The following is a 15,302-nucleotide window of genomic DNA, read 5'->3' on the forward strand; positions in this document are numbered from 1 at the left end:
GAGCTGTTTTGCAAGGAGGAATGGGAAAGAATTTCAGTCTCTCGATGTGCAAAACTGATAGAGACATACCCCAAGCGACTTACAGCTGTAATCGCAGCAAAAGGTGGCGCTACAAAGTATTAACTTAAGGGGGCTGAATAATTTTGCACGCCCAATTTTTCAGTTTTTGATTTGTTAAAAAAAGTTTGAAATATCCAATAAATGTCGTTCTACTTCATGATTGTGTCCCAGTTGTTGTTGATTCTTCACAAAAAAATACAGTTTTATATCTTTATGTTTGAAGCCTGAAATGTGGCAAAAGGTCGCAAAGTTCAAGGGGGCCGAATACTTTCGCAAGGCACTATACATACATACATACATACATACATATATACATATACAGTAAGGGGTCATATATGTATTTACTAGTAGTAGGTCTCCAAAGGAAAAATACATATTTGTTATTAGGCACTCTTATTCTAATAATATGACATAATATCCTTATCGGCTTTAAGATATGAGCTGTAGGAGTCCAGTCAATAAAAGGAGGAAGTGCCCATGTCCAGTCATTGGGTTTGTGTGGTTTCTTGAAGGTATAACCTCCCCTGGTCATCCCTCCAGCAGGGGGAACCAGTACTCTGGGTCTCCAGGACCATCAGAGCAGTGGAGAACTGGAGGGAGAGGAGGTTAGTCCCCTCAAACTCAACTCTGGACCTCAAAAGCCATTTCCAATGCTTTCCCCTCTAATCACAGACTGGACACCAGGTAGATGCAAATATGTATCAGGTAGAACAGAAAACCAACAGCCTCCGGACCTCATATGGTAAGAGTTGAATACCCCTGGTCTAGCCTATTTTGTTTAATATAATTTTTTATTTTAATTTAACTAGGCAAGTCAGTTAAGAACAAATTCTTATTTTCAATGACGGCCTAGGAACAGTGGGTTAACTGCCTGTTCAGGGGCAGAACAACAGATTTGTACCTTGTCAGCTCGGGGGTTCGAACTTGCAACCTTCCGGTTACTAGTCCAATGTTCTAACCACTAGGCTACCCTGCCGCCCTATGGGTGGTAAGGCCACATGTAGCAAGTCCCTTGTTAATTTACGGGAGGTAGGTGGGGGGGAAGTGGGGGGGTTCCCAAGGCTTAGTAGGTCTCAGGCTCTAAAGATGTGAACGGCGCGCACCACATACTGCCTGCAGATGGGGCACTCGTTCATCCTCTTGCCACACTTGGTGCAGGTGACCATGTGGCCGCACTCCAGCAGGACACAGTCAATAGGAGAGTCCATGCAGATCTTACACAGGTTCTCTTCCTGGCCAGGGGTACCACTGGGGTCTGGGAGAAAGAAACAAGGGAAAAAACACCCTTACACAGAAACACATTTCATTAAATACTAGCTTGTACTCAGTTGACCAAAGACAGCTTGTTAAAACTTCTTAGGGCTGCAATCTCGTTAACGGGATGATATGACAACAGCCAGTGAAAGTGCAGGGCGCCAAATTCAAAACAGAAATCTCAAATTAAATTCCTCAAACATACATGTATCTTATACCGTTTTAAAAGGGTAATCTTGTTGTTAATTCCGCCACAGTGTCCGATTTCAAATAGGCTTTACAGCAAAAGCACCACAAACGATTGTTAGGTCACCACCACCAAGCCACAGAAAAACACAGCCATTTTTCCAGCCAAAGAGAGGAGTCACAAAAAGCACAAATAAAGATAAAAATGAATCACTAACCTTTGATGATCTTTCATCAGATGACACTCATAGGACTTCATGTTACACAATACATGTATGTTTTGTTTGATAAAGTTCATATTTATATAAAGAAATCTGAGTTTACATTGGTGCGTTACGTTCACTAGTTCCAAAAACATTCAGTGATTTTGCATAGCCACATCGATTCAACAGAAATACTCATCATAAATGTAGATGATAATACAAGTTATACACATGGAATTATAGATATACAGTGGGGCAAGAAAGTATTTAGTCAGCCACCAATTGTGCAAGTTCTCCCACTTAAAAAGATGAGGCCTGTAATTTTCATCATAGGTATATGATACTTATTTTCCACCATAATTTGCAAATAAATTCATAAAAATCCTACAATGTGATTTTCTGGAATTTTTTCTCATTTTGTCTGTCATAGTTGAAGTGTACCTATGATGAAAATTACAGGCTTCTCATCTTTTTAAGTGGGAGAACTAGCACAATTGGTGGCTGACTAAATACTTTTTTGCCCCACTGTACCTCTCCTTAATGCAACCGATGTGTCAGATTTTAAAATTGTTTTTACAGAAAAAGCAAACCATGCAATAATCTGAGACGGCGCTCAGAAAAATAATAAAATTAGCAGCCATGTTGTAGTCAACAGAACCCAGAAATCACATTATAAATATTCCCTTACCTTTGATGTTCTTCATCAGAATGCACTCCCAGGAATCGCAGTTCCACAATAAATGCTTGATTTGTTCGATAATGTGCGTTATTTATGTTCAAGTAGCTACTTTTGTACACATAGGTACACATATCCAAACGCTCGTGCAGGTCGAGCATTACTTCGGACAAAAACTTCAAAAAGTTATATTACAGGTCGAAGAAACATTTCAAACTAAGTATAGAATCAATCATTAGGATGTTTTTAATCATAAATCTTCAATAAAGTTCCAACCGGAGAATTCCTTTGTGTCTAGAGGAGCAATCATGTGCAGGTCGATATCATGTGGAATACGCGTGACCAGGAAATGGCTCTCTGCCAGTAACCTGACTCATTCAGCTCTTATTCAGTCCCACAACACAGCCTCATTCAAGTTTCTAAAGACGGTTGACATCTAGTGGAAGCCCTAGGAAGTGCAACTTCATACCCCACTGTGAATTCAATCGGGCCTGGGTTAAAAATCGACCAACCTCAGATTTCTCACTTCCTGTTTGGATTTCGTCTCAGGTTTTTGCCTGCCATATGAGTTCTGTTATACTCACAGACATCATTCAAACAGTTTTAGAAACAGTGTTTACTATCCAATACTATTAATAATAATATGCATATTTTAGCAACAGACTGAGGCCCCTGCAGCCATAAGAAGTTAACACTCAACCAACTTATTAAATCGGAGAGTTATAATACCTAAAGCTCATAATTGATTGTTCAAGGCACTTTCACCATTGTCATGCCAAGCGGAAGAGTTTCAGCTTTCATCTCGGGGAGCTTTGCATTGCCTTAAATGCGCGGGGGGGGGGGGCTCACCTGTGCCGTCATTTGTACTTGAAACTGGAGGATACAGGAAAGAATAAAATAAAAAAAAAGCATGTTAAACACTTCCTTGAATGATGCAATTCATTTTCAAAAATGGAATAATAAAACCAAAAAATGTCAATTAACAAATTCCCTGTTGTTTTACAAGATATAAACTTCAGTAATAGTAAAACATTTAATTTGAGAGGTATTTCATGTTGCATGTGTCAAGCCTCAAATCAGACAAACAAATGCACATGCCATATCATTAGCTGCCTTTCCATAATTTGTGAATTTTCACAACAATTTGTGAAACTACAAACATATTGGGGTGGAAGATGCAACACCTGCAGTGTTGCTGCCTCAGTTTAAGTGGGAATCGGAGGTTCTAATAATTATATACAGCGGATTTGGAAAGTATTCAGACCACTTCACTTTTTCCACATTTTGTCATATTACAGCCTTATTCTAAAATGATTATAATTGTCGTCCCCCCACCTCAATTTACAAACAATACCCCATAATGACAAAGCAAAAACAGGATTTTAGAAATGTTTGCAAATTTACACGGGAATATCACATCACGTATTCAGACACTTTACTCAGTATTTTGTTGAAGCACCTTTGGCAGCGATTACAGCCTTGAGTCTTCTTGGTTATGACGCTACAAGCTTGGCACACCTCTATTTGGGGAGTTTCTCCCATTCTTCTCTGCAGATCCTCTCAACCTCTGTCAAGTTGGATGGGGAGCGTAGCTGCACATCTATTTTGAGGTCTCTCCAGAGATGTTAGATCGGGTTCAAGTCCAGGCTCTGGCTGGGCCACTCACGACATTCAGAGACTTGTCCCGAAGCCACTCCTGTGTTGTCTTGGATGCGTTCTTAGGGTCATTGCCCTGCTGAAAGGTGAACCTTCACCCCAACTCTGGAGCAGGTCTTCATCAAGGATCTCTGTACTTTGATCCGTTTATCTTTCCCTCGATCCTGACTAATCTCCCAGTCCATGCTGCTGAAAAACATCCCCACATCATGATGCTGCCACCACCACACTTCACTGTAGGGATGGTGCCAGGTTTCCTCCAGACGTGACGCTTGGCATTCAGGCCAAAGTGTGCAATCTTGGTTTAATTAGACCAGAGAATCTCGTTTCTCGTGGTCAGAGTCCTTTAGGTACCTTTTGGCAAACTCCAAGCGGGCTGTCATGTGCCTTTTACGGAGGAGTGGCATCCGTCTGGCCACTCTACCATAAAGCCTGATTGGTGGAGTGCTTCAGAGATGGATGTCCTTCTGGAAGGTTCTCCCATCTCCACAGAATAACTCTGGAGCTCTGTCAGAGTGACTATTGTTATTTATTCTAAAATACATTTTAGAATAAGGCTGTAACGTAACAAAATATGGAAAAAGTCGAGGGGTTTGCACTGTATATTAGCCTTACAGTAACCTAGCTAAGTGAGTAAGCGAAAACAGTGAGCTTCTGTAATAGAAGTTCAAACAGGATGTCTCATATTACAGTCCTCTAAATTTGAGTAATTTAGCATACACTCTTATCCAGAACAACTTACTATCCGGGGTGTATTTATTAGTGCACATCGTAGTAAACTGCTTTGCAACAATCTTTTTTTCAACAAAAACAAGGTTCTTATTGGACAAATTCAGAATGTCCCGAACAGCTTCGTCCTATGTCCCTCCCAGTTACGTCCTGTTTGATTCCGTTTCATTCCTAGTAAATACACCCCAGTTCAACTATGATGCCGGTAGGGAAAACAACCATATATCACAATCATTAAAGGTAAAACTTCCTTTACCCAGATTCTGGAGGTCCTTCTGGTCATGGTAGAGGCGGGTGACCCTCTCCATTAGCTCCCACTTCTCGCAGCAGCCCTTGTAGTTGACAAAGTTACGGGCTAGGATCTCCTTGAGCTGCCGGACGCTGAGGGCCTCGATGTCATCTGCCGTGGCCAGGTCTGACAGCGACGCCCTGCGGCCTGGTGCCAGCACCTCATCTGTGTCTGAGGACTGAGCAACAGCATAACAAAATCAGAGTTGCATTCAATAGTGAACAATGTTGTGGAACGTTCAGATACATTGTGTTAAGGGCCTGTAAAACGGACATGCATTGATCTATAACCAACTCGTGTATTTAAGAGTCAGGTATCAATTCAGCTCGATTCCTGACATTTAACAGCCATGTTCAGTACGTTGCACCCTCCTTAACGCGCGCTTGATTGGCATAAAATAAAAATCTAGTGAAAAAGGTTACAGGTTCATTAGAAAGGAATGACACAAATGATAGGCTATTCCTGATTTTCTAAAGTCAGACAGAAATCGTGAACAATCACATCACATTGACAGCCATCATGTTTGAATGTCAGAATTATTGATTAAAGGGATCCATCCATACACTAACTGTGAACAGGGCCCATATTCATAAAGAATTTCAAAGTAGTGCTGATCTAGGATCAGTTTAGCCTTTTTGGAACCTTATTATTAACAACACGGGGGAACTGATCCTAGATCAGTACTACTGCTCTTAGACACTGAAGACGGGCCTAGAACCTACACCACAAGATGGATTTTGGTTCTTTGAGATCTATTTCTAGGTCGACAATTTGCGAACATCAACTATCTTGTTTAGCTACCCCAACCCAAACTGTATTAAGAGGAACAGTGTCAGTCACATGGGGCATTCACAGCCACAGTGCAGGAAATGGCAACACGCCACATTATATGCCAAAGCTGAAATCCATCAGTGGGGATAAGAATAGATTACTGCTTGGCTACAAGGGCCTACATTTCTGACAGACATGTGAATAATGGGGCACACCATGCAAACATGGAGAGCCAGCCATCAAACAACAAAACACTGCTCTACAATGGGACTCTGTTTGAGCACAATGGCACTGGAGGGTCTAAAACAGTCATACAGTATGAGTAAACTAAATATATCTAAACTCACCATATGTCAAGATGAAAAAATAATTTGAAAGGGTCTCAAAAGTCTGAAATTACACTTGTCCTTCAGCAAACGCAGAGCATATCTTGACCCCAACCCTTACTCTATCCCAGCCGTATCTTAACACTTTCAATCCTCCTATAGCCTAATGGCATGTGCCAAAGTTTAATACATTAAAACATGTGGTGTAATACATTTGTAATGCATGTTGGCAAAAATTTACAAAAATATGGTAACCTCTTAAAATGACATTTTAAATTAAAATGATCAATTAAAAAAGGTAAAATTGTTTTGAAACCATTATCCTTGGTCTATCTCCACCTCGTATTTTACCAAAACCTAACCAACCCTGGCCTTCTGACACCCATTCAAAACCCTTACCCCATCACCACCAACATAACAGGCGAGAATGATAGATTAACAATGAACAGACGGCAGACTGGCACAGAAGCCAAGAACAATAAACACATACAATACCAGTTAAAAGTTTGGACACACCTACTCATTCAAGAATAATAGTGAATACATCAAAACTATTAAAATAACACATATGAAATCATGTAGTAACCAAAAAGTGTTAGACAAATCAAAATATTGTATATATTTGAGACTCTTCAAAGCAGCCACCCTTTGCCTCGGTGACACCTTCGCACACTCTTGGCATTCTCTCAACCAGCAACACTTTCCCAACAGTCTTGAAGGAGTTCCCACATATGCTAAGCACTTGTTGGCTGCTTTTCCTTCACCCTGCAGTCGTCCAACTCATCCCAAACCATTTCAATTGGGTTGAGGTCAGGTGATTGTGGAGTCCAGGTCATCTGTAAATAAGGATTTTTCTTAACAGACTTGCCTAGTTAAATAAAGGTTAAATAAAAAAATGATGCAGCACTCCATCACTCTCCTTCTTGGTCAAATAGCCCTTGCACAGCCTGGAGGTGTGTTTGGTCATTGTCTTATTGAAAAACAAATGATAGTCCCACTAAGTGCAAACCAGATGGGATGGCATTTTGCTGCAGAATGCTGTGGTAGCCATAATGGTTAAGTGTGCATTGAATTTTAAATAAATCACTGACAGTGTCCCCAACAAAGCATCCGTGGATCCTCCTCTATGATTCACGGTGGCAACCACACTTGCAGAGTTCATCCACTCACCTACTCTGCGTCTCACAAGACACAGCGGTTGGAACCAAAAATCTCAAATTTGGACTCATCAGACCAAAGGACAGACTTCCGCCGGTCTCATGTCATTGCTCGTCTTTCTTGGCCCAAGCAAGTCTCTTCTTCTTATTGGTGTCCTTAGTGGTTTCTTTGCAGCAATTCAACCATGAAGGCCTGATTCACACAGTCTCCTCTGAACAGTTGATGTTGAGATGTCTTTTACTTGAACTCTGTGAATCTTTTAATTGGGCTGCAATCTGAGGTGCAGATATTCTAATGAACTCATCCTCTGCAGCAGCGGTAACTCTGGGTTTTCCTTTCCTGTGGCGGTCCCCATGTGAGACAATTTCATCATAGCACTTGATTGTTTTTGTGACTGCACTTGAAGAAACTTTCAGTTCTTGAAATGAAATGAATTCTTCCAGATTTACTGACCTTCATGTCTTAAAGTAATGATGGACTGTCGTTTCTCTTTGCTTATTTCAGTTCTTGCCATAATATGGACTTAGTCATTTACCAAATAGGGCTATCTTCTGTATACTGGCCCTACCTTGTCACAACACAACTGACTGGCCCAAATACATTAAGGAAAGAAATTCCACAAATTAACAGGGCACACCGGTTAATTGGAATGCGTTCATGAAGATGGTTGAGAGAATTCCAATAGTGTGCAAAGCTGTTAAAGGCAAAGGGTGGCTATTTTGAAGAATCTCAAATATATTTTGATTTGTTCAACAATTCTTTGGGTTACTACACGATTCCATGTGTTATTTCATAATTTTGATGTCTTCACTATTATTCTACAATGTATAAAATAGTAAAAATAAAGAAAAACCCTGGAATGAGTAGGTGTGTTTTGACTGGCACTATAGGACACCTCTTTCTAATATTTACAATGATCCAACAAACAGTTTCAATTCCAGTTTCCACCATTAACCAGAGAGGTTGTGCGGATTTGCTAACAAATAATACAACGGTCAACTTCCTTAATTGAGTTAATATTTAACATAGTAAGTCGTAGTAAATCCGTCATATCAACCTTTACCCTTTCTGAGAATGCTAGCCTTCAATAACTTCCTGCCAAAGCAGGTTCTAGCCATCACAGTTAAAAGCTTCTAGGAAGGAAACCCATCTTGCGTCAATGGAGGTCAAATCTGGGAAATGTCACAGGCCTCTATTTCACAGAATGTTTGTTCTCATTCTGTATAGGGCACACATAGTAAAAACAAAAATATATCTAGCAACCTAAGCAGGTTCTGAGACCCATATGAGATCAGGGCCTGTATTCATGAAGTGTCTCAGAGTATGAGCCAAGAACTGAAATACTTTTCTAGACAAAGGGACCATGAAAACCCTTTTAGCAGCATCAGTGTAGCCTCACTTTGATTTTTGGTTGTGTGCACTACCTGGTACTGTAGAGTGGTTCCCCAAGTTCATCAAGAACAACCTACAGACAGCTCAGAATAAAATGTCAAGGGTCATTCTGAATCTTAGACCTTGGGCTCATGTTGTACATCCTCAGCTCTGTGAACTACAGCGGCTATCAGTTGATAAAAGGGTCATTCAGTTGAAGTTGGCCCATAAAATTGTGTAGGGTACAGTCCCCCCCCCCCAATATCTGAAAAACTATTTTTATGTGGTTAGGGACTAATTCCTACACCACCAGAGGCAGTGCCACAGACTTTGTGCCATATAGATTCAAGAACTTTACTGGTCAGAACACATTTTTATATACAGCAGTGGTAGAGTGAAACAAACTCCCATCAGATTTTTGTTTTAAACTGTTTCTGCCAGTCGTAGGTTCAAACACTCCTGCAAGACATGGTTAATGTTGAGATAGCCTTTATATTTTGTACACATTTAAATATTTGGCCACTGTATGATTGAATGAATCTATGGCAGTGCCCATGTCACTTGTTTTTTTAACTGCAGCCCTTGCCTCCCAATAGAGGACCACAATGGAAACAAGTATTTAGACTGTGTTTATAATCCTCTGAAATGTTGGTATATGTATCTGGTGCCTGGTGTAACATTTTGATGTATTTTAAAATAAAATCAAGCACTGATCTAAAAATCATATAATTGTTTTGTCTTTTAGACTAATGAATCAGGCGGGAGCTGATCCTAGATCAGCACTCCTACTCTGACATGCTTTATGAATAAAGGCCCAGGGCTAAGGAGAGGATTCCCATCGCTGCTATAGTAGTACCATGGCTAGGGCCATCAGTACTACTATAGCAGGGTCAGGCTGTAGTACCTGCAGCTCCTGCTCTCCCTGCAGCTCTGTATCTCCCTCAGTGTCCAGTGGCTCCTCAGGACCCAAGGGCAACAACACAGACGGGGTCTACGAGCAAAAACCCACCACACACCAAAAACACTTAATTAGCAAGCTAGAGTTAGCCATGCTCTAACTGAAGGGGCCATACAGAAGGTTAGTAATCTATTCTCAAGCTATTGTTAATGCTACATAACACAAAAGGTGAGGCGATGGACAAAATTGTAAATTAATGGTTGACAGACAAACAAGGGTAAGGGGTTAGTCGTGTGTAGGTTCTCTTGGGTTCGGGCCTCACCTGACTGCCCTCCTGAGTGGGTGGCAGCTGTGAAGGGACATTGTCTGTGGAGGTGGGGTCAGGGTGTGTGGAGGGTGCGGTGGTGGTGGTAGTAGTAGTGGGGGCTGGAAGAGGAGTTGTCTCATGCTGGGTCACGGTGGGGGTCTGTGTTTGGGTCAGAGGGTTTATGATTGGGCCAGAGGATGATGGTGTCTGCTGTCCCAGGACCAGCTCCACCAGTTCCTCTTTCTCACGGCACATCTGTGTTGAGACCTCGTGCAGGTGGAGGTAGTCGCGCAGGTCCTTCACCTTGAGCTTCATCAGCTCGGTGCGCTCGAAAAGCGTGCCGTGAAACCGCTGGCAAGTGTGGCAAAGGCGTTGCCGGGGCTCAAGCTGGGCCGAACAACTGCCGCAGTAGTTCTTCTTGCAGTCCACGCAGACATGCTGCGGGGGAGAGACGACCGACACACAATCACGTGTCTGTTAGCATATTTTCCCTCCCTGGCTGTTATAATTCAGTAAAGTATGGGACCAAAAGAGTTCCTTTTAAAACTTGTCCCAGGCTTTGCTCCAACCGGACACTGACAACGTAATGTCTAAATATTGAAGACCATGAAGCATAAATGCTCGTCTTGTTCAAATCTTGCCCTGAGGCTAGTTCCGGTACATTAAAGTACATAACCATTGCAATTGGTTTTTACCCTTTTCATGCCTCCACTAGATAATGGAGGTATTGTAGAGTGTAGAAAAAAGCTAAGAGCAGCATGGATAGTCAAGAGTCGAGCCTTGAGGTCTGCAGTATTGCTGGTTCTCTTTTCTCAGCAAGCTAGCCGTTCCGGTAGACTTCCGGTCATTGCACTAACACTAGTTAGTATGGGCTCACGAAACTACCTCTAACTTCATTCATACTGGACAGATACATAAAAATGATATCCATGAGTTCACCTGTCTCTGGATAAGTATTTTATCAATGTTGATCAATTTCTAATTGGCCAGGTCTGAATTAACCACTGATTAGAGAGAATGGATGAAAAACCTGCCGTTCTACAGATCTCAAAGGCCGGATTTGGGAAAGGGTTGGGCTGAGAGTGTTTTACCTTTCTGGCAAGGGTGACGAAGCGGCTTCCGCAGGCTTTGCATGTGTGTTCCGGGAGTGGGGGCGATGGGTAGCTGCTGTAACCTGAGTTAGTATAGGCCTGGTGACGCATGCTGCTGTTGCTCTCCTCCACCGTGGCAGTGTCCAGACAGAACCAGTTACAGCAGGACGTCCACATGCTCCACACCTGGAAACACACCAACTCTTAAATGGTCTCACCACCTGGACACACCCGTGTTAATATTGAGAGTGGGTTAGTGAAGACAGACCACTGAGTTAAGAGTTTGTGGGAGAAAAAGAAAAGAGTAAGGATTGTGGATGTGTTGAATGGGCAAGATCATGAACAGAGTGAGTAGTGAGTGACTAAAGAGGCAGGGTATGTATGAGTGGGGCAAACTTTAGAGCTATTTGAAGGGCATGAGCAAGGGCTGGGGTAATGCAGTGGAGAAAGAGCTGTAAGAGAGGTTGAGTAGGTAGGCTAGGATATATCAAAAATAACTGAAGTGCTGATGTTACAGTGCATTGGTGGTATTATGTTCGGACGTGCAATGTCATATACAGCTCAATCAATGACACTGGGATTGCAATTGAAATGAGAGATGTGAAGTGAATGGCGTTGGCCTCAAACTTTTGTCAGTAAGGAGAGCAGGTAGCTGGCTTTTGGCTACCAGAAGTAAGGCTCCCATCATTAATTCAGAGCTTGTTTTCAGTCAGAGCTGCAGGAGCACAGGCTGGTGGGGCGGTATGTGAATTGGAGTGGGTCCAGGGGGTCTGGGATAATGGCATTGATGTGAGCCATGACCTGCATTTCAAAGCATTTCACAGCTACAGATGTGAGTGCTACGGGGTGATAGTCATTTAGACAGGTTACCTTGGCATTCAGTAGGAGTGCTGATCTGGGATCAAGTCCCCCTGTCCAAGCAATATTTAAGTAATAAGGCCTGAGGCAGTGTGGTATATGACTACACGTGCCTGGATACAGCCATTATCCGTGGTATACTGGTCATATACCACAAACCCCAGAGGTGCCTTATAAACTGGTTAGCAACGTAATTAGAACAGTAAAAATACATTTGTCATATACCAAAGCTTTTCAGCAAATATGCATTCAGGGCACAAACCATCCGGTTTATAATATTCATTATGATCAAAAAGGTCAAAAGGATCCTAGATCAGCAATCTTACTCTGAGACGCTTTATGAATACATACAGGCCTTACAGCATGTAAGGTGAGGTCTACTAACTAACTTTAGGCTACACCCTCAATCTCTCAAGAATTGACAATAGGATTGATCAGTTTTCAACTACTGCAGGGCCAATTCTCAGTCACTTGTTTTATTCTCTGGTTCCACTGTGGAACTTAATAGCTAGGCTACACACAAACACACTGCCATAGAGACCAAAACAAGACAGAACTAACAGCGCCTACCAAACAGCAAGGCAGATCCACAACAGCTGCTGCTAAGGAAATGCCTGCCACCAGGCTGCATCAAGTGGAGAACAGCTGAGGGAAAAGGGACTTGGTGCCTCAGGCATCCAGGGGCCAACTGCAAAGGTTTCACACCTGAATGCAGTGCAGAGTTAAGGAAGCCTAGTTGTACAATGAAGGAATCACTTGTAAAACTAACATTAGTCTGACCATGTCCATGTAATGTTACATTTTCTGATTGATAATAATACAAAGTGAAAGACAGCCTGAGAACTGAGAAACCAGAGTAGACTACTCAAAACCCCACACAGCAAGTGTGTCTCAATTGTCACCGTTTGCACTACAATAGGCTTTACGTATACCTAGTTAGTTAGGTTTAGTGGACATTAATTCAACTTCTGTAACTTACATTACACTGTGACAGCAATAGTTGCAGGGTCGCAAAGTCCAAAACAAAGACATAGGGTCCACAATCAAACAGATATAGCCACCCATATATACGGTATGTAGTTAGCCACCACACTCAGAACGAGGCACAGAACCAAAACAATTGTGGGGGATGTCCCCGTACAGATGGACACGCCATCATCCTCCCAAATAAATATTTAGTAAGACCGGAAAGAAAGCTGTAACGTTAAGACTCGAAATCAATGTAGCTAGCTTTTTTTCATAATACGTGTTCCCATTAATCTGCTGTTGTCAGTCACTTGTTTGCCTACTAACAGACCACAAAAAGTAAATTCACTACGTTGAGTTACCAATACATTTGAGCTGTTCAGATACTAGCGAACGCAGACCATCTGCCCATACTAGCTGGCAAGTAAACTAACGTTAGAAGCTAGCTAGCTCCTGCTGCTAACTTTATCGAGTTGAAATGATCGACATAGCTACCTCGACACGAAGCCCGGGGTCGTGAAACGCGTGCTAGCAGCAGCTGGCAAGTAGCTCGCGAGCTAAGGATGACTTTTGTGGAGCTAATGTTCTCCGACACTCACAAAATGACAAGGAATAAATCGAAGTTAGCTAGTTGGAGTGAAACAGGAAGAAAGTGCTTCTAGCCAGTGACACTCCCCCGGCCAGTTTCTATCGCCCCAGAGAGTTGCTGATGCGTGTGCACGTACATTTCGACTCGCTAGTTGAATGCAGACACGCACGAAAGTTTTCATAAATTTTGCAAGCATTTTATTTCCAGGGAAGTAGTGTCCTCTGGTGGACACTAATAAAACGACGCGATTAATGAATAGAGTCTTCAACAATTTAAAGTTATTACATGCCATCAATTACATTGCAAATAAATATCACACATTGTAAACCCATTGGTTTATCCAGAATGTCTCTGCCACTATTTGGTTGTAAAAGCAGTAAAACATAGTACTGCAAAGGATGATTATCACGGGTATCATATATCCCCATCATACAGTGCCTTCAGAAAGTATTCATACCCCTCGATTTATTCCACATTTTTTGTTACAGCATGAATTCAAAAACCATCTACACCCAATACCCCATAATGACAAATTTAAATTGTTAAGATACATTTTTGCATTTACAAAAATATCAAATTTACATAAATATTCACACATTTGGCAGCGATTACATATGTGAGCAATGTTCTCTCTAAAGGTAGCCCCGAGACTGCCGCGCAGAAATATCTCTCATCCAACAGAGAGAAGCACGAGATTAAACTTTTACTCAATTTTCTAGAGCAGTGGACACCAACCGGTCGATCTGCAAACCATTCCTAGTTGATCGCCAAACATTTATGTAAAAAACCCAACGAAAAAGCCATGTGCTTCTATATATATATATTTTTTTCTTCTCTGCCTGTTGACGCTAGGTGCACGGGATTCAGCTGCCCTGAACTGTTGACATTTTGAACCATTTCATGTCTGAAGGTACAAACGTTGCCTTCCCGGCGGGCCCAGAGAGCAAGTCAAGTTCACTATAGTGCAACCGCTGGCCAAACCGATGGCTCAGAAGACGGTGTCTGCAGTAACGTAGCAGGCATAAAATAAAGCTACAGCAAAGTTGTTACTGTGAGATTTCCAAACGTTTAAAAACATGACTAGAGGGAGACTGTCATGGACTACAGCAAAGAGATTGTGTATTTCTAAGTGAGTTTATGTTTAAGTTCTTACTCAGCACTGTCAACACTTTTTATTCAACACTTTTATAAGCCATAAAATGTACATTCTTACTATTTCCACTCAGCGCTACAACAAGCACTGCAGCAGTAATGAATGAGTAGTAAAGTGTATCTATAGGCTTGCATTGTTGTTATTATTAGCGGCTTGGTTCTTTTTTAATATCAAGGAATATTTCACTTTCTCTGTTCATAGGAGTAAACAGCATGAATTTGTGCATGATGCATATATAATTTGGTGCGACTCGAGTTATGCCATCAGCTGGAAGTCGGTGTCCCTTTTTGGTCAGTGGAGGAAAAGGAGAGTGGAGGGATGTTGAGTGGCAGACCCTTAGTCTGCTGCTCTCTCCCTCCACTGAGACTGACCAAGCACCACCAGCCCAGTAACATAAAAAATATTTAAATGTATACTCACTCAGCTGTGCTTCACAAGTAATACAACAAAAAATATGTTACCGGTGTGATCATAGAGCCTACCTCAAATTTTGAAATATAATTTAAAAACATGTCCGTAATTCAACAATTCAAGCAAAGCCAATATGTGGGGATAATGTGTTGGGCCTGTAGCTTACTTCACAAACCTAATTGCTACAGTACTGTTTTTAATTGGTTCATGTTGAATACGTTTTAAGTCAAGTCAAAACTAAATCTGAGCGGTAGATCTTGGCATGCATTTGACTCAGTTTGTTTACAACTGTTCTAGAGTTTTCCTTGTTAACACTATCAACGTTTCCCTTTACAGTGGTAATTGCGATT

At 41.7% G+C, this 15,302-nt stretch overlaps 1 protein-coding gene across 2 annotated transcripts; it reads right to left on the bottom strand.

Annotated features, from left to right (window-relative positions):
• Positions 1-290: 290 nt before the first annotated feature.
• Positions 291-13,510, bottom strand: rffl (ring finger and FYVE-like domain containing E3 ubiquitin protein ligase). 2 transcript variants are annotated; one of them, XM_024441943.2, is made up of 7 exons: positions 13,295-13,510; positions 10,976-11,161; positions 9,900-10,322; positions 9,584-9,670; positions 5,021-5,231; positions 3,229-3,252; positions 291-1,315 (listed from the first exon to the last, which is right to left on the bottom strand). In XM_024441943.2, exons 2-7 carry the CDS (start codon positions 11,150-11,152, stop codon positions 1,134-1,136), a joined length of 1,104 nt encoding a protein of 367 aa, XP_024297711.1. In that variant the 5' UTR covers positions 11,153-11,161; positions 13,295-13,510; the 3' UTR covers positions 291-1,133. The 2 variants fall into 2 exon arrangements, with proteins under 2 accessions (XP_024297711.1, XP_024297712.1); XM_024441944.2 differs by lacking the exon at positions 9,584-9,670.
• Between the last annotated feature and the right edge of the window lie 1,792 nt (positions 13,511-15,302).

The sequence above is a fragment of the Oncorhynchus tshawytscha genome, linkage group LG13 (genome assembly GCF_018296145.1).
Source record: "Oncorhynchus tshawytscha isolate Ot180627B linkage group LG13, Otsh_v2.0, whole genome shotgun sequence".
Taxonomy (NCBI): domain Eukaryota; kingdom Metazoa; phylum Chordata; class Actinopteri; order Salmoniformes; family Salmonidae; genus Oncorhynchus; species Oncorhynchus tshawytscha.

Excerpts from the sequence above, each read along its gene's own strand:
- rffl (XM_024441943.2), bottom strand. The coding sequence starts at position 11,152 with ATGTGGACGTCCTGCTGTAACTGGTTCTGTCTGGACACTGCCACGGTG. Across the intron at positions 10,323-10,975 it reads TCGTCACCCTTGCCAGAAAG|CATGTCTGCGTGGACTGCAA; the intron begins GTAAAACACTCT and ends TCTCCCCCGCAG. Across the intron at positions 5,232-9,583 it reads AGGGAGAGCAGGAGCTGCAG|TCCTCAGACACAGATGAGGT; the intron begins GTACTACAGCCT and ends GCTGTTGCTCAG.